Source organism: Phascolarctos cinereus, unplaced genomic scaffold, assembly GCF_003287225.1.
Source record: "Phascolarctos cinereus isolate Bilbo 61053 unplaced genomic scaffold, phaCin_HiC Scaffold_1;HRSCAF=81, whole genome shotgun sequence".
NCBI lineage: Eukaryota > Metazoa > Chordata > Mammalia > Diprotodontia > Phascolarctidae > Phascolarctos > Phascolarctos cinereus.
The window spans coordinates 134,420,563-134,440,823 of NW_027555514.1; the positions used below are offsets into that span (position 1 = coordinate 134,420,563).

At 36.0% G+C, this 20,261-nt stretch overlaps 1 protein-coding gene across 1 annotated transcript in view; it reads left to right on the top strand.

The window, feature by feature from the left end:
• Window positions 1-1,140: 1,140 nt before the first annotated feature.
• The window catches only part of SAMTOR (S-adenosylmethionine sensor upstream of mTORC1), a 64,604-nt gene continuing 45,483 nt past the window's right edge, over window positions 1,141-20,261 (top strand). Inside the window, exons 1-2 of the mRNA XM_020984652.2 lie at window positions 1,141-1,453; window positions 16,984-17,125. Coding sequence (XP_020840311.1) covers window positions 1,294-1,453; window positions 16,984-17,125 — 302 coding nt within the window. The 5' untranslated portion in view covers window positions 1,141-1,293. The remainder of the gene's footprint in view (window positions 1,454-16,983; window positions 17,126-20,261) is intronic.

Consider the following 20,261-nt stretch of genomic DNA (forward strand, 5'->3'; position numbering starts at 1 on the left):
CTGACTCCATCACTAATTAGCCTATGATGTTCATTGAGTAATTTAAAGGAGTCACAGTTCCTTCCTCAACCAACAAACATTTATTAAGTGTCTGGCTCTGTGACTGGCATTGTGTTAAGGTAGTGGGGATACGAAGACAAAAGTGAAAGTCCCTTCCCCTAAAGAGCTTACATTCTACAGGGGGCAGAGAAACGTACAAATACAGGTATTACATTGAATGTGGATATGGTAATGGTGCCGACGAGGCACTGGCAACTTCGGCAATCAGGAAAGATTTCATACAATTTCATGCATTTGAACCGAGACTCGAAGTGTAACCAGGGATCCTTATGAGATGCAAGTGGGGAGGAAGTGCATTTCAGCCACAGGGGACAGCAAAAGGAAAGTCACCAACCTAGGAGATGCAAAGTCCTGAGCAACAGAAGGCCACGACTGGATTCGTGAGAGGGAGGAACATATAATAACGAATAATGGGTTGGAAAGAGACGTTGGAGCCAGAGTCATCTATAAAATGGTTCTAATACATGTTCTGCCTACCTCACAGGGCTCTTATGAGGCTTATGTAAAAATAACGTAGGTGAAAATGCCTCAAGACACTAGACTAACTACTCAGTCTGCAAAATGGGACTGCCATTTACCTGGAAAAGCTTTATGGGAACAAAGACATTTGCATAATAACATCACACAGCTAAAAGCAGCCTAAGTTAATCAGGGTACGGTGTGGTCAAGAGTTCGGTACTGGTCATTTTGAACCCTGTAAACTGTTCCTTTTTGATGGAGATAGTTAAAATATGGTAAAAATGACAGGCATTTCAATGGAAAACAAACTACAAAGCAGGGAACCCCCAGACCGCAGCACATCTAGGGAACCACGAATGCGCATGCGCTCCCAATCGGGTGGGTTGGAGCGAGGCAAAGTGGGGGGAGGATAGGAAAGGAGCTCGGAGCTTGGGCCTAGCGCTCCCAACCCCTAGCCCCGCCCCCTCCAGCTGCTAGTCTTCCCAAATAACCCAAGGCCGCCGCCGGGGCTGCCTGATGATTGGCCTTTGGCCCCTTCCGTTTCCGCCCAGCCCTCCAAATCTCACCAATCACATCGCGCGTTTGGTTCGGGAGCCGCGGGGGCGGGGGGTGGACTGTCGTTGCTCTTGCTCCTCCTCCGCCTTCTCCCCTCTTCTCCCGCTGCTGCCTCTGCTGCCTCCTCCGCTGCTCCGCTCCGCCGTACGAGTGTCTGCTGGGGCCCGAGCAGCGGGCGGCGGCGGCGGCGGCGGCGGTGGCAGTGGCAGTGGCAGGGACATGGAGCCCGGAGCCGGGGGCTGGAGCGCCGCTCGCGGGCAGGGGGCCGGGCCCCCGGGCGGCCAGCCGCCTCGGGAGCAGGAGCGGAAGCTGGAGCAGGAGAAGCTCTCCGGGCTGGTGAAGAGCGTCCACCGGCGGCTCCGCAAGAAGTACCGCGAAGGTAAACAGCTGGGGGGGCGGGGTTGCCCGTCGTTACCGTCCCTTTTCACCCTCCAAATCACTGCTCGCCTCCTCCCCAACCTCTGCACCGCCGCGCCTCCCTGCTCCCCTCCCCCCCCGCTCTCAGGAGAACTCGGGGAGGGGGGGGACATTGGCAGTGGGAAAAGGGGGGGTGGCTGAAAGAAAAGAAGTGCCCTCCCCATCGCTTCCACTCCATCCCCAAGTCTGGATCGCTGAGGTCACTGTTGGAAAGCCCCCCCCCACCTCCAGCATCTGGGGGGAGGGGCTATGAATAAAAAGTACTTGAAAAGGTGGAGCGAAGAACAAAAATTGAAGGAAAAGACCAGGTAAAAACCGTTATCACCAGGAGGACGAAAGTTGCCCCCTCATCCTTTACTGTTACTGCCCTCTTTTCCGGCTTGCCCTCTATTTCCCACCTCTCATACCCCGAAATCATAGGGTCTCTGGCTTTGGGGGGGCTGCAAACTCAGCAGGCCTTTTTGCTGCGTGGGTGTGGTGTTCTTTAAAAGCGGATTCCAAAATCATCCTCCCCCTCCCCCCTTTTACCCCAGTTCTTCCTGAATTAAAATGTGTTTGACTTGGATAGAGGGAAGCAGTCGGGAAAGGAGAGGGAGTTGTTAAAATAACTAGTTTTTGAAACTGATGAATCCCCTTTTCAGTGTCATTAATATCAGAATCTTTTCCATTGGTTGTGTCTGAGAGGCCACTGTCCCACAATCGATGGTGGATAAGTAGCTCCTTTCAAAATGATAGGAGCTAGTTGGAGAACCTTATTAACTTTTATTTATGTTTGAGGGAAATTAATAAAAAGGAATAAATATCATTGGAGTCTTAAAATGTAGGTGGGCAAACAGGGAGATAGGTGACTTTGTTCTTAAAATCTCAGTTTTCCTTGTAAGCAACTATCAGATATTTTCATTGATAACTAAAAATGTTATTGTTTTTCCTTCTTTTGATTAGGAAGCAATTTTCTTAGAGTGAATTTCATCTCTATCAGAATGATGGTTCCCTTCCCACTTCTATATGCCTTATTATTTTTAGTTTGCCTACAGTGTAACAAGTTAGGGTGTTTGTGGTATCATACTGTGGTGTAAATCTTATATTTAGTTATTATCTTATCAAAAGTTTAATATATACATAAACCTAGTTAAGTATGGAAACTTAAAATTAAGTATCCTTGTTCCTTTTTTGTGGCTGTAACATTTTATTTCTCCAACCATAAATTCATCTTACAGATAAAACTTGACAAGTTTGAAACTAGGTCCTTTTCGTAAGAACCCAGGCCTTATAAAATAATCTGTTGTCCCAGAAGATTGTCCCATGGTGTTTTAATAGGTGGCACTAGGAAAGAGTCTTGGCTGGCATAGTTAAAATGTAGAAATTTCGTTTTTAAAAGGATGTTTTATCCCCAAACCACAAATTTATTCAATAAAAGGAGTAGTTGCCATAGCAACTGTTGCATCATTCTTGATCTTTAGAGAATGCACTTACATAATGGCATTTGTTGTAGATTTTTACATTGTTTGGAAAGATGAAGAAATAAGTGATTATACTTTCCTTATGTTTGTCTTGATAACTTATGCAATATATTTAAGAAATTTAAGTGAAGTGTGTCTTATGGAAGGGAAAGAAATGGTAAGCATATGGTTTAGAATTTCCATTTGTACCAATATTTTACTTTTCCCCTATTTATAAAGGAATAGGTTCTACTAATTTTACAGGTTACTAATTAAACTTGTGTGATGATTTCTTAAAATACTGTTTGCACTTGCTTAGTTCCCACATGTTAAAACACGTCTTTAAACCTTAATGTTAACCATGGGAACACTACTTGTTGATAATTAGAGTTCATAGTCGAAAGTTATAACCATTTGTATGTCCTCAAAAAGACCTGGTTCTGTTTTTGTCCAAATTCTAGCAGGCCTAAAAGATTCTCGACTTTCCTAAGTATTTCTGTTGGATTCTGGATTCTGCCATTTATTTGGACTTCTATGTCTTTGTCACTTTGTTCTAGTAACACACAAAACCTTATTAGTTAAACAATTGTCACTTGTCTGACAAAATTATCCTAGTGAGCATGATGATCTGAAAACTCACAGATAAAAGTGTTAATGACATCTGTTGAAGAGTAACTGGATTTTGTACATAAGTACACATTTGAAAATTTTTTCTATTGCGTGTTAGAGCTTTAGACTACTGTGGTAATCCACAACTTATGTACAAGTAGTTTTCCCAAAGTTCATTAGTATGTTGGAATATTTGGAATGCTAAACATTTTCCTATAGAAACAATCGTATGTAGATTTCAGTCTCCTAAGCTAGCCCACCAAATCCTTTTTAGCTAGTAGTGTACCAAAATTATAGTGCTTTTATATGGGGTGAGGGTGGTTGGAGAATGTTCTGAATTCCAATTTAAGTTGCTGAGGGCACATCTTCCACTACTGTAAATGCCAGCAGCATCGAGGACTGCCTTAGGCTATTTTCTGTGGCCAGAAGCAGAGACTCTAAATAAAAAAGGATTAGGGGGCTTGGGGTAGTGGAGCCTGACCTTGGAGTTAGAGGATTGTGGGGTAAAGATGACCCAGAGTAGAGGCTTTGATGTGGACTAATGGAGGATGAGGAGAATGTAGTAAGAAGACTAAAAGGTGTTAGAGTCATGTGAAGGGGAGTATTTTTTTCGTTGTTTCTTTCCTCTTACCTTCCTCTAGGAGCAAAGGGAAGGAGAGGCCCTGGGGGGTCCTAGGGTGTTCTTTGCTTCTTTTTCTTTCCCTTCTCTGCCCCCCCAACCCTTTTTTGCTCCTTTCCTGCCTAATATCACCACATTGTCACAGACTCAGATTCCAGATAGTGACAGGGATCTGCAGGATCTAGAGAGAAGGAAGAAAGGACATTTCCAGCAGCATTGAGGAAGATTGTTGAGTTTTTAAAGGACATTTGTTAGCTGGATAGTTAGTAAGTCATGTACTGTCTGTATATTTAGATGGTTTTTATCTCTGATATATAGAACTTTAAAATCCAGACCACCACATGAACCAAAAATCTTTTAAATGTATTACAGGAGTTATAGACATGCTTATAATAAGAAACAGCATGTTTTGCTTTGCAAACAAAGACTTCATTGTTTAATCAGATCAGCCTGATAAGTACACATCAAGCTGAGAACTGAAGTAGAGCCATGTGTTTTTTCAGGTGCCTTTGTATTATTTTTCCCACAATCCTGTTCTTTTAAAGAAGCCATGAATGATTTCCATTATATTTGACAACTCTTTTTCTGAACTTATTGGGTGTCCATATCAACACTTCAACACTATATAAATGACAATAGCTATTGGCATTAAAACCACAATTGCTGTTTTCTATAGCTTGACCTTTTCTTACATGTCTTGTGGTCATTTATATTTTAGTCAGCATTTTAATGCTCATTCGATACTGAATATGATGTAAACATTAGAATGTTAATGATGGGAAATGTTTTTCACATAAAGCTGTAGGTTAAAACAAGAGTGTTAAAACAACTAAAATAGAAAAACTCAGGAGCCATATGTTATATATACTAAGTTCAGAAAGAAAATGATGCTAACTGGTGAGACTAAGCAAGAGCAGACCACATTTTGAGTGGTAAGTTGGCTAACAGTGCTAAACACATAGTAGGTACTTAATACTTATGGGTTGATTAAATTCTTCATAGCAGATATAGCTATGAGAGTGAAGTCCTATATGGTGGGTGTGGTGGAAAGTGCATTGAATTTGGAATTTGAGGGACGTGTATTCAAATTCTAGATCTACTTTTGCTACCTGTGAGATTGGGCAAATTCTTTCCCCTTCTAGATCTGTTTCTTCATCTGTGAAATAAGGGGGTTTAGGTTGAACTGTCCCTTCAAAGTCTAATTCTATAATCCTGTGAGATAAGCATAGCAATTTGTAGATGAGGTGAAAAGTAAAAAATGAAGAGAGTTCAAAGAAAAATCAGAAAATTTAAGTTTCCCCCAGAGATTTGAAATTTCTTAATGGAATTAAAGTAGCATATCTTCTGTTTTTAATTAAGAGTTTTCTAGGTTTCTTTTCCCCCGGGATGTTTAAAAGGCCCAAAGGCAGAATATAAAGAGTTAATGTAACAAATGTAACACTCCCTTAACCTCCTCCCCCCAATTAAAATCTTGAATAAATTATCTTTGGTTTCCCTTTCTTTTAATTTCTGCTACCTTTTTTAAAATGTAATCATACCCATTCTAATACAAAGTCAGAAAGTACTACCTTTTGTGATAGCATCTTTGCTAAATCAGCAGAGTTAGGTGAACACTGTCCATAAAAGGGCTGTTTAAGTTAGCTTTGTCCTAGGACATTTTGTTTACTGGTAGTCATAAAAACTGGTAAACGATAGTGCATAACAGTTCATTTTCTCAATATCTCTTTTCATTAGTAGAGTATCTAAATTTATAATTACAAATTGTAAAAATAAAAAACATTTTCAAAACTTAGAAGTTGATTTGTCACTGTTGACTTGCCTATACATAATGCCTTTTAAGTAGTTATTGTGTATCTTTGATTTTTTTTAATAAATGTTACATTTACTCATAATGTAATTGCCAGGACTATATATATTACTTCACTTTTTAGGCAATGTAATTAGCCCTGTATGGTATACTTCTATAGGCCTGTATAAAATCTGTCACAGTCTAGCCAGGAGCTAGGGAGCTGAAAATGGGGAGACAAGTGGGAATCTATTGAAGATTTGGTAATCAGGAGAAACTGTTCTTGGAACAGGGTGTCACTTCCAGGATCCACATGTTCTACTTTTCAAATGTCCCAGTTGATTAGCAGTCTAGGTAAAGTGTAATGTCCATCTTTTTTAAAAGGTCAGATTACCTAAACTTAAATCTTGTCTTGAAACTGGTTTCTTTGATGTTTCCAGTCTCTTCTACCTTGAATTCATATATTGTTTCTTGAAATTTACATAAACAAATAGCCTGAAATCTCAATATTACCCAATAATTGCCCTTGGGTCTCATTAACACATGATAACACATAACATTTATTCTGATATTAAGAAACTTCATTGAACAAGCTAAGCCTCTTTTTTTTTTTTACTAAATTCTACACTATGGGTTTTATTATAGTGACATTTTTGCTTTAAGAACTTTGTACTTTCAGAAAAAAACTCAAAATATTTAGATATAAGTTATAGAGTAAAGTGAGAAACTAATTAAATATCTTCAGTAAGCAGAGAGACTAGAGTCAAGAAGACAAGCTAGGAGGCTATTATAAGCAACCCACGTTGAGAAGTGAGAAAAACCTGCTACAGATTGGTGGCAGTGGTAAGAAGAAAATGTAAAACACATTTTGAAGAGAAGCATGACAGATTAGATATAGAGCAGGAAAGAATCAGAGAGGAATTTGTTATTTTTTATTTAAGAGACTGAATGATAAGGGTAATACCATTAGGAATGGGATAAAGAGGCTTTTTTTTTTTGAGAACAGTTTAGTGGGCTTGTTTTGTTTTTTCCTTGCTGAATTTGAGATGGCAGCAGTGCATCTAAGTGGAAAAGTGTATTTGGGGAGGTTTCAGGTGAAAAGTTAAGCCTCTGAAAGGCTGACTTTTGAGGCTCCTTCATAAACTTCAAGACCCTAAGAGTAGATGCCTTCTCAGAAGGCTAAGAACCAACCTCCCGTAATAGATAGATATTCTTGAGTTAGCATAAGGAAGCATGAGTCTTTGAAAGAATGGTCGAAAGACTAACAAGAGAACCAGGAAAATTCAATGTCTTGGAAACTGCCGGAAGGATGGTGACACTGGGCCTGCAGTCAGGAAGACTTGAGTTCAAATTTGGCCTCAAATACTTAATAGTTATATAGCCTTCAGCAAGTCATTTAACCTGTTTGCCTTGGTTTCCTCAGATGTTAAATGAAACAAATAATAGCTTCTACCATAAAGGGTTGTCGTGAGAATAAAATAGCTTGTAAAGCATGTAGCACAGTGCCTGGAACATGGTAGGTGCCATGGTAAAGGCTTGTTGTCATTATTATTATGCCAGATTGCAAAGAGAAGATTAGACAACTAAGGATTATGAGAAGACTATTGGATTTGGCAAGAATTCAGCACCTACCTACTTGATAGATCCAGCATTGTATTCCTTTTAGCACATTATATTTTGTCCATGGCCACTAGTAGGTAGGATTTGGACTGTTCATTTTCCTGCAAATGCTTCTGAGCCTTTACTTTGTGCACCATAACCTTTACTTTGTCTGCCAGACATCACAGGAGGGGATCTCTAATTTACTTCAAGGATTGGCTCAGTTGCTACCCCCTCAGTTCAAGTGCCATCCTGATCTCCCTAAATTCTCCCTGCCCCTACTCCCATTTGTATTATTTGTGTACCTGTTCCCCTCCCTGGATTGCAAGTTCCTTGAAGGCAGGAAGTATTTTATTTTTGTCTTTGTATCCCCAGAACCTAGCATAGTGCCAAGACCAGTGATTTCATCTGTGTGGGGCTGCCAGATGTCTCTTTTAAAGTCCTAGAGAGTTGCCTCTGCCACTATGACTTTCCTGCACATGGTCACGAAGCTAAGATGTGCCAGAGGCAATACTTGAACTCAAATTTTCCTATCTACAAGGTTGACCTGTTCACTAATTAACGTTATACTGCCCCTGTGTGCCAGGCATATAGTAGGAACTAATAAATATTTGTTGAATGAATAAATGAATTTTAAAAAATGAAATCTTACTGTGTAACAATTGGATCTAGGCTTCTTTCTGCCAGCAGCTATCACTGTTAATCCTTAGAAAGTCATTTGACCCCAGAGTTTCAGTTTGTGTTTCCTAACCTAACCTATCCTTTGTCATGGGGGGGAAATGTTGCATCACTTGCTTAAGAAAATTTAAGGCATCAATTCTGAAAGTGTGGTCCTAGAACCACATTCCACCCCAAAACTGTTTTCATAACAAGACTAAGACATTATTTGCCTATTAAAATATTCCTCCCTTTTCCAACTATATGGCTTTGGAAAGCTAAATTTTCTTCATTTACTTCAACTGAAGTAACATATTGTAACAGATTGAATGCAGAAGCAGATAAGAGAATCCAGCTGTCCTCTATTATGCCAGATATTAAAGAGATTTGCAAAAATATGTAAAACAATGCCACTGTCCTGTTTTTTTGTTTTGAAAAAGTTATTTTTCATAAAATAAGTTATTTTTGTTAGTATGTAATGGTCTTATTTTTAAATTAATAAATGTTTAAAACATCAGTTTTTATTTCTAATATGGTAAAAATTGATACATACAACTTTCATAAATAGAAGCTCTTAATTTCCCAATCCTTGGTGAATAGCTTTCTACATTTCTGTGTTCATGGGTTAATTGGTTTTAATACAATGTCTGGGGTGAGACGTTAAGTGCTGAAAGTGCTATTGTTTTTCAACATTTCCTATGGTACTTTGATCAGAGTGTGTTACCCTTTGACAGTAGATTTCCATTTGCTTAAAAACCATTTTCTAAGGAGAGGAAATAACACATAGGTATTGACAAATTTTGTCTTAACTATTTAGTTACAGATCCTGCCTTCACCACTTCCCCTTTTAACATATCTTGCTAACTTGGAAAAAACCTAATATTTTGTTTTTACACCACCTTCATTTGTAAGTATCTCCCTCTCTTCTACCCACAGAGCCATCCTTTGAACAAATATAAAAAAGGAACATTTCAGCAAAACTTAACACATTAACCTGGTTCATGACAGTGTATTCTTTGGTAATTTTAAATGAATTTAAAAGTATTAATCCCATTATATATTCCTTTTAAAGAATACAATTTTTCGCAGGACTAGGAACAGGACCTATCATTTCATTAGTCTAGGAAACTCCCAAATAAGGAAACGTTCTTTACCAATGCAGGTCAGCACCTTTGGCAACTTATATTCTTGGAGAGTTTCCAAAAGTACTTACAGGTTATATGATTTGCCCAGGGTCACACAGCCAGTATGTTCAGAGGACTTGAATTCAGGTCTTCTGATTACAAGCTAGCTCTTTATTCACCATGCCATTTAGTGTCTTACAGTTTTTATATGTGATTAAAATTAAATGTTAAAATTTGGATTGAGACTATTTTAAACTATATTTAGTAACTTTCAGAAGATAAATCTGATATAAAAGCCTCTACATATAAAATTTAGAGAATTGGCCTTTCTAATAGGTCAGTTTCCTGATATGAAGCATATTAAGCCAAAATTAAGATAAATTTTATGATTCTGACTAGCTTCTTAAAAGTTAAATTCATTAAACATTAAGTGCCTAATATATGCATAGCACCATGTGGAGGAGATTGGAAGAGATGAAAAATTTAGACAAGACCCTGTACCTGCCATCATGAACTTTGCTTAATGGGGCTATAAGATATAATGTAACAATACAAGAGCTGTACCAATTTGGGGGAGTATACCTTGATGGAAAGGAATAATTGAGATGAAGCTCAAAATAGTATATAATGCTAGATCAAGGATGCTCTTAAATTCTAGGCAAGCAAATTTAAATTTCTTGGACAGGAACCACTCAGAATTTTTGGGCAGAAAGATATTACCAGTTCAGTACATAGAGATTATTCTGGCAGCAATATAAAAAATGAATTTGAGGTGGCTAGAGGAGAGTAAAAGAGTGAGGGATAGAGTTGACCTTTTAGGAAGCTATTACAGTAGTCTGCTTTGGTGATAGTAATGGGAATAGATAGAAGAAGACAAATGTGAGATGTTACAGAGATAAAGAATCAACTGGTAACTGATCATATGTGAAAAGTGAAGGAGAGGGAAGAATCATAGAAACATTGTTCTAAGAATGGAATGTCTGGGACTAAAATATACCTGATTTTATTAGTATGAATTATTTGATTTCTCTTTTTAAAATTAAGTTAAGATGAAAAATGTAAGTATCAGCAAAAACAAACATGACAAACAAGACTGTTTCTGGGAATTTTCACTGTCTGTCCTCCATGCTTGGTATGTTCTCCTGGCTTCCTTCAAGTCCCAGAGAAAATCCTACTTTATTTTTTGTAAATCCCCAGTGCTTAGCACAGTGCCTGGCACATTGTAGGCATTTAGCAAATACTTCTTGACTGACTGATTGTAAGACAAGGGGAAAAACTTGACCTAAAACTAGTGAACAAAGAAACTTGTGTCTCTTCTTTCAGTCCTTCCTGAATTTCTACCATCTTTAGGCCCCTTTCTCCCCCTCCTCTTATATAATTTCTCTCTCTCTCTCTCTCTCTCTCTCTCTCTGTGTATATATATATGTACACATATATACACATATAATATTTATGTAATATATAATGCTTATCATACTATAACAAGAAATGCAGACATTTCCTCCAGAATTCTCTCCCGTACCACCTTGGTATCTGAGAGAGCAATCTGTTGCAAACTGAGATTTTCTGAATTGCATTGGTCCTACCAGTGTCTGCTTTGTCTGCAGCAGGAGTCCTTTTGCTGGTCTGGGATCCAGAAGCTCACTTAGGGAGTTCTTATTCCTGCATAGGTCCCGAACCAGCTGCACAACCTAGTCTGGATTCCTACAGCCCAAAGTGGAACTCCACACCTGCACCTAGGGCAAGGCGTGTAGTTCCCAGGCCATGTAGTTTGGGCCTGTTGTCTTGTCTTTACTTTCCATCAGTGTGGACAGTTCTGGTTCTGCTTTTACTCTGTATTTACCTCACATAGGATTTTCTGTATTTCCTTGTAATTCTTAATATTTTACAGCATCATGAGATTCCATTATCTTATATACCATAATTTATTTAGCTTTTTTTCCAACTATTGTTATGGAAAATATGTATCCAATATTTTATTTTTACAAATAAAGCAACTATGAAGATTTTTCTAGGTCATTTTTTCCATGTATATTTTGGTGTTGGAACTTTTAACAGTGGAATTTGTGGGCCAGAAAAAAATTATAAAAAATAATGGTAAGTTTTGTTAATATTATATATTGAGATGCTGTTCTGCAGAATATTTGCACTAATCTCATTAGCCCGCCAATTTCTTCACAACACTGAAAATTGTATGTTTTATTATTTTAGAATATTTTTGCCATTCTTATGGGCTGTAAGTACATGTCTTAGAGATCATCTTAATATGTATTTCTCTAAATGATTGATATTTCAGGTAGTTGATTGTTACTTCATGCCAAAGTTAGGTGAGTTAATGGCCCCTAAATTTGAGAATTTTTTATTTTGAGTTTGTAACTGACTTTCACTTGGTTATTTATTGTAAATTGCAGCCAGCTGAGTTTTAAGCTTTAGACTATATGAGTCAGAATTAAACCATATCCTGTATTTACCACTAATTTTGACTGTTGGTAGATTGTTTATCTTCCTTGTTTCCCTCCCCTAGCCATATTTTCAAAAGGGATCTTAGAATTATCTTGAGAAAAAACAAAAAGTATGAATTGTATTTTATTTATCAAATATTTGACCTTGTAAAATTTTGTTAGTGAGCAGGTTAAGTGAAATATTTTATCAGCATTCCCAGTTTTTATATTTTTTAAAATGATAGCATTTTATAGCTATTAAGGTTAAACATTTTATATATGTATATGTGTGTATATATATATGCATATGTATATGTGTATATATATGCATATATACACACACATATGTATATACACACATAAATGGAAGACACTGAAATATATGTGACAGATGGGAAAGAAGAAAGCAATACAATAAAATAACTGGATCAATTGCCATTAATATAGTTGTTTTCTTGTAGCCCCTCTAATGATTGCCATTTTATCTTTTTCATTTTTAGCTGATGAGATGGGTATAAAGTGTTACTTCAATTTGCATTTCTCTTGGTGTTAGTGGTTTGGCTCCAAATTTTTCCCTATGTTTATTGAAAGCTTGCATTTCTTACTTTGAAAACTGCTTATTCATGTTCCATGACCATGTAGCTGTTGAGAAATGTCCCTTGATCTTATATGTTTTTTGAATAAGTTCCGAGTGTTTCTTGGATATGAGAAACTTGCTGCAAAGATTTTCCCCCAGTTAGCTGTTTTTCATGACATTGATTTTGCTCAAAAACTTTAAAAATTGTCTGTTTCATCTTCTGCGATCCTCTCTGTCCTTTATTTGAGCATAAACTCTTCTCGTATCCATAACTATGAATTTCTTCCTTGCTCCTCCTATTTGTTTATGAAGTTACTGTCACTATCTAAGTGCCCTTTTGGAACTTATCTTCAGATATAGTGGGAGGGGTTGGTGTAAACCTAATTTTTGCCAAACTGCTATCCAGTTTTCCCAGTAGTTTCTGTCAAACAATGAGTCCTTTACCCCAAGGTAGGTCCTTGGGTTTATTAAATACTATGCTATGTAGTAATGCTAATCTGTTCTACTGATTGATCTCTATTTTTTAACTGTACCAAATAGTTTTGTTGATTACTACTTGGCTGTATAGTTTCACATGTGGTACCATCTCGTATTTTTTTATTTCCCTTCAGATTCTTAACCTTTTGTTTCTGCAGATTAATTTTGTTTTTGTTTTTCTCACTCTAAAAAGTAATCCTTTGATTATTTGAATTTTATGGTGATAAGTAAATTGATTTAGCTGATATTGTCATTTTTAGGAAGGGTTTGGGCTACCAATGAGCCGTTAGTATTCCTCTAACTATTATTTAGGTATGATTTCTGTAGTTGTGTTCATTTAGTTACTTTGTGTTTCTTGGGAGATAGACTCCAAGTCCATTACATCCTTGTTTTACTATTGGTCATATTGGAAGGGCCTCTAGTTTACCTCTATATGTAATGCTGAGTTTGCTTTAGTTTGATAGTACTTATCTATTGGGCAGCTAGATGGCACTGGATAGAGTGCTGTGCCTGGAGTTAGGAAGACTCCTATTCCTGAATTCAAATCCATCTTCTTATACTTACTAGCTATGTGACCCTGGGCAAGTCACTTAATCTTGTTTGCCCCAGTTTCCTCATTTGTAACATGAGTTGGAGAAGGAAGTGGTACACCACTTTGTTTCTTTGCTAAGAAAACTCCAAATGGAGTCACAAAGGGTCAGATGTGACTGAACAATAACAAAACTTATCATCTTAGGTAAAGGCAGGTTTATTCCTTTAAAAAAAATGGGAATGAGTGTTGTATTTCGTCAGAAGCTTTTTATGAAGCTGTTGATATAATCATAGGATTTTTGTTCTTATTAATATTATCTGTTGTGTTGGTAATTTCCCTAATATTTAACCCAACCTGCATTCCTAGTAAAAATCTAATCTAGTTATAGTGTGTAACCTTTTTTACATGTTGCTATCTACTTACATGTTGCATCATTATTCATTTGGATACTGTTCTATAGTTTTCTTTCTCCATTTTAACTCTTCCTAGTTTAGGTATCAAGATCATATTTTCATCATAGAAAAATATTTTGTAGCATTCTTTTGCTATTTTTTTTTTGCCAACAGTTCATAGTATTGGAATTGTTCTTTGAAATGTTTGATAGAATTTGCTTGTGAATCTATCTGATCTCGTGTGTGTGTGTGTGTGTGTATGTGTGTGTGTGGTGTGTGTGAGAGTTCATTTTTTTTGTTGTTGAATTTCTTTTTCTGACATTAGGTTATTTAAATTCTCTTTCATTATCTGTAAATTTCGGTCTCTGTATTTTGTAAATATTCCAAATATTTGTAAATATTTTGTAAGTATCCGTTTCATTCATCCATTTTATTGGCATGTTGTTGTTGCTCAGTCATTTCAGTTGTGTCCAGTCTTCATTACCCCATTTGGGGTTTTCTTGGCAGAGCTACTGGAGTGGATTACCTTTTCTTTCTCCACTTTACAGATGAGGAAACTGAGGCAAACAGGGTGAAGTGATTTGTCCAGGGTCACATAGCTTTTAAGTGTCTCAAGTCAGATTTGAATTCCTGAAGATGAGTCTTTCTGATTCAAAACTCAGTGCTGTATCCACTGTACCACTTAGGTACCCTTTATTGGCATGTAGTTGGTCAAAATAGTTTTTAATTTCCTTTATTTCTTCATTTGTTGTGAATTCTTATCACTTTTGATTCTGGTTATTTGGTTTTCTTTTTTTTTTTAATCAAGTTAGCTACAGTTTGTCTATTGTAGTTCCTATTTTTAGCCAGCTAATTTTATTTATCAATTTGATATGTTTTTTTACTTTTAATCTTGTTAATCTTTTTTTATTTTTCAGGATTTCTATTTTGATGTTTTGGGATTTTGTAATTTGTTGGCTTTCTAGGGTTTTTTCTTTTTGGTTAAATGCATGATTCATTTGTTATTTATCTCTTTTGTTAATGAAATTGTTTAGAGAGATATATGTTTTCCTCCCAAGGACTGCTGTTAACTGCATGACAATTTTTATGTGTTGTCTCATTGTTGTCATTATCTTTAATGAAATTATTATTTCTATGACTTGTTCTTTGACCTACTAATTCTTCAATCTCTGATTAATTTTTGAATCCTTTCTTTAGTTGCCCTTTACTGAATATAATTTTTATTGTATTTTGATTATTAGAGGATATATTTAATATTTTTGCAGTTCAAAGGGTACTCTAATAATACAAATGAATAATTTTAATGCTCTAATAATACATAACAATTTTTTAAAATAAAAGTATCATTTATAGCTGAGAAATATATACTATATTCCTTTTTATTCTCAGTCAGTAATGATAAGAGAGCTACAATGTCATACTTTGCTAAAATTTTATTCGGGGGCTTAACTTATTTTTGTTTGTTTTTAAATTTTATCTCAGTCTGAAAGGAGTAAGTAGAAGTTTTCCCGCTATTATGGTTTTACTATTTCTTTTTAATTTATTTAGCTTATCCTTTAATTATTTAGATGCTAGGCCATTTAATTAATATATCTATGCTACCTGTCAGTAAAATCTAGTTTCTTTGTTTTATATCTTTTAATCAAGTTTTTATTTTTGTTGTTGCTAATTATCTAGACTTAAGACATTGATGGAGAAAATGTAAATAATGCAGATTAAACTTAAAAGTGTGTGGTACTTTTAATTTTTTTCCCCAGAGAGCCTAGTTGTACACAAGACAGAAAGGGGAGGAGGGAGCATAAGAGAAAGGATAGATTAAGGAAGTTAACTAGTCCCAAGTAAAACAAACTCTAACAAAGATATACAAAAATACTGATAGCAGCTCTTTATTGTAGATTCAAAGAATTGAAAACTTACGAGATGTCCATTATTTAAGGAATGGCTAAACAAATTATGGCATATAAACATGAAAAAATACTATTATTCTGTAAGAAATGATGAAAGGATGATTTCAGAGAAATTTAGAAAGACTTAAGTGAATTGATGAAGAGTGAGGTGAATAGAAGCAAAAGAAAGATTTATAAAGTGTTAACAGTTTTGTAAAGAAAAAAAACTAAGCAGAACCAGTTATTCAGCAAGCTGTTTATTAGGTACTTATTTGCCTAGGCACTGTATTAAGTACTGTGAATTCAAATACAAACAGAAAGACAGTACCTGCCCTCAATAAACTTGTGTTCTAATAGGGGAAGACAGCGCATTAAAGGAAACTGAAGTGGAGTATGAAGGGAGTGGTGTCAGGGAATGATGAAGGTAGCCAAGGCATGCAGGTCGGTGAGAAGTAGAAACATGACTGACCTGGGCATCCTTGTTAAATGGAGCCATCCAGTCTGAGTGAGAGGCTGCATAGGCAAAGGGTATTTTCAAAATGTGAGTTTCAGGGCTGGAGTGATCTTCCAGGATGAAAGGGTAAAGAAGTTTCTTGGGCATGGTAAGGAACCCAGAGTGCAGCCTGATGAGAAATGAAGACAAACCACCAGAAGAAGAACAATGTATTATTAAAAAGGACAGTTTTGATGAATTTTACAAACTGATGAAGAGTGAAATGGGCAGAATTGTGAGAGCCATTTCTACAATAGCAACATTGTAAAGAAATACAACTGTGAAAGCTACAAGAACTTAATAATCATCCATGGTTCCAGAGGAACAATGATGAAACATACTGTCAACTTTCTGTAATAAAGATGGATTTAGGGTGCAGAAAATAGCATGTATATTTTTGTACATAGCCAAAGAGGGAATTTAATGTTTTGCTTGACTCTGCATATTTGTTACAAGAAATTTGTTTATCTTTTCTATTTGTTTTTTCAGTGAGGTGGGAGAAAGAAAATAAGTTCCTGTTAATTTTTTTTTAATGAAGTAGTGGGAGGTGGGCTGTGAAATGTTGTATATACTTTCAGGTGAAGTCACTATGTTGTTAGTTTCACTTAATTGGTTTACTTTGTTATGCTAGACCTCTCCTGGAGTCTGGGCAGTCCATAAATGTTTGTAATATAAAAACAAAACATATCTAATAAGACTTTTTTTTATAGTTTTACTTAAAATACTGGATTTTATAAGCAGCTTTTAAAATATATACTCCTTAAGCTGTATTTTGGATTAGAATCACTTTAAAATGCCTAGAGTATCACCTAAAATATAATCATTATAAATGTAATATATATTCAATTTTTTTCATTTTAGTTGGAGATTTTGATAAGATCTGGAGAGAACACTGTGAGGATGAAGAAACACTCTGTGAATATGCTGTTGCAATGAAAAATCTTGCAGATAATCATTGGGCAAAAACTTGTGAAGGGGAAGGTCGTATTGAATGGTGTTGCAGGTAATTTGTTTAAACTTTTAAGACAGTTTATTTTCTCCTGCATTCTTATACCTTTTAAATCTGAAATATTTTGTTACATTTAGTACTAAGATTTAAACTATAGATTGTTTGCCGTTTTTCTGGCATTTTAGCTTTTGCAACTCAAAATTATGCTTTCATTCAATTATAACTTATTATATAGAATTCATTGTACTGAAAAAGGACACTGGCCTTGTTTCATAGACTTCAAATTTTGACCTGAAACAGATCCTTAAAGATGATCCCTCTGAAGTACCTAAGAAATGAAGATACTTGAGATTCAGAAGGGTTAAGTGATTGGGAAGAGGTTGGGTGTTCTCTAGATTATGGACTGTCATTTTTCTTCTTTCTGTCCCCAAGACCTAGGATTGGGCCTTGCCTATATATAGTCTTTTTTTTTTTTGTGAGGGCAATTGGAGTTAAGTGATTTGCCCAGAGTCACACAGCTAGTAAGTGTTACGTGTCTGAGGCCAGGTCCTCCTAACTCTAGGACTGTGCTACAGTCTTAATATTTCATTTACATTGACCTGAATTGCCTAAACTAAGGTCACACAATTAATTGGTAAACTGGGACATGAACCTAGTTTTCTAGTCCAGTGTTCTTTCTACTACACAATTCTCATAGTTATTAAATATATCTTAGATTATAATTCTGGAGGTCCTTTCCTCTTAGGAAATTTGTTCATAAATCAGGAGGCACTCCTCTTGTTTACCATATTCTCTGATTTGTTTTTTTAACTTCAGTTGCACTGAATTTTGAACTTCAGTTTTCAGACTTGAATATTTAAAATCTACATACAGTTGTGTATGCTGAGGGAACTTGAAAAGGGATTTATAGAAACCAAGGTTTTATCTATTCTATAACGGTAATAAAGTTCAGCCAATTTTCACTTTTTAGGTGAAGTCTTTTGATTATATTTTGGTTTGTGCTTTGTCTGGTTGAATATTTTAGCAAATAAAATAATTGATAGCTTGAAAGAATTGTTTAGGCAGGCTGAAGAAGAAAATGTAGCAGTATTTACTTGATTTTGAAGAGAATACAATTCGGGTGGGGGGGTATATGAAATAGTTTTAAAAACTAAACATAAAATGAAATGCACTTAAATAAGCTGTTTCATATAACAAAAAGATGGTAATGTGGTCCAGTAGACAGTCTAGAACTATCAATGCTTAAGAAGATCATTTTTGGCTTTTAGATCATGTATAGTATTCACGAGTATTTGTTTAAACTTGTACGTGCTTCAAACTTCAGCTGCCTTTTTTGAGGCAATGTGGTATGCCAAAAGTTATATATAAATATTTTATGGAAGAGGTGATTTTTCCTTCAGTTTTTTAGGTCAGTCTGCTGAAGAAAGTGTTAGGTTGTAGTGAAATATATTAATAGACTGGTAGGAATTTCAGAGGGAAGGTATAGAAATCCATTACTTTAAATTTAAAACTTATATGAGACAAAATTCTTGGTGTCTGCTTTGTTGTTGTTCATTTGTTTCAGTTATGTCCTGCTCTTCGTGACCCCATTTGGGGTTTCCTTGGCAAAGATACTGGAGTGGTTTGCCATTTTATTCTCCTGCTCATTTTACAGAGGAGGAACTGAGGCAAACAGGGTTAAGTGACTTGCCCAGGGTCACACAGCTAGTAAGTATTTGAGGCCAGATTTGAATTCAGGAAGATGAGTCTTCCTGACTTTAGCCTCAGCACTCTATTTTACTGTACCACCTAGCTGTCCTGGTGTCTGCTTAGGAAAGGAAAATAGTGTTCATCTTTGTTATCACTGGTTTCTGGGAAATCCCTTACTGCCTAATGATAGTCTGAAGCATCAGTGTTATTGGAAGGCCAAAATAAAATTTAATGAGATCATAACAATAGCTACTTTCTAGTTATCCTTATTAAATCTTTATGGGACTTTTATTGTTTAGTAAACATCAGGGTCTTGATATCGCACTACTAAGTATTGATTTTCTGATTAGAAGAAATAGATTATTCTAATTTTAATTTATTAGTTTCAGTATTTTAGCGAATTATTGTTTCATTGTACTACGGTCTATATATTTCATGCATACAACCATGTATTCAACATTGTATTAACTCCATATATATTAAAATGTATTATATATGTAATTCAGTGTAATAGATAGTCTTGTATGTATTAGCCCCATTTCAGAACACGTCTCAGATGTACAACTAAAAAAACACCTTTTTAAAAGAAGGTGACTAGAGAATGCCTTTAAGCCCTACTGCTGCTGAAGCTGAGGCTGGTATATGGAGTTAGGCTGAAAGCCACCAGGCTTCCCAAGGAGGAGTGAACTGACCCAGGTTAGAAAAATAGAACCAATTAAAGTTTCTGCGCTGATCAGAATTGGTAATCAGGACTGTGAAGAAGGACCTGCTGCACATTTAACTTGGGCAGAATAGGGGGACCCAGTCTCTTATTCTCTCCTTCCCTCCTCCCAATAAAGATCATAAAACCAATTTTAGAAGATGAAGCTCATTTTAAAATGTTGAGTACCTGCTATGTTTATTGCACTGAACTAGGATTTGAGGACAATGTAAAAAATGAATAAGGTATATTCTCCTATGAATAAGATATATTCCCATGTCATCCAGGAGCCTTTCCCAAGACAGAGATATAACAAGAATGCCCTTTTTCAAGGGGACCTGACTTGATTTCATAAGTATTTGAAACTCCTCTCTGTGTAGGTTACTATTCTCAAGTTTTAGAAAGTTGCTTGGGCCGCTAAGGCTTAAATGCTCAGAGTCACACAAGCAGTAATTGGCAGAGGTAGGACTTGAATGTCCCTAAGGTTTTCTTTGTTTCGTTTTGTTTTTATGGTCTTGGTAGATAACGATTATGTTTTCAGTATGCTGGTAATTGACTAATTTAGTGGCCACCTTATAATAATAGGACAGTATATATTTTTGTGAGCTACAACATAGAAATTTATCTTGGAAAAGAGGTATTATTCTGCAGCGGCAGTTTGGACAATAATATATTTGTCTATAAACTAAAATCTCCTGCCCATTCATCTTTTGAAGTTTTGCTTTTGAACATTATGAAAGTACATCATAAAATGACTTAGTATCAAAAAATTGCTCTGTAGAATTAATGACATAGGTATAG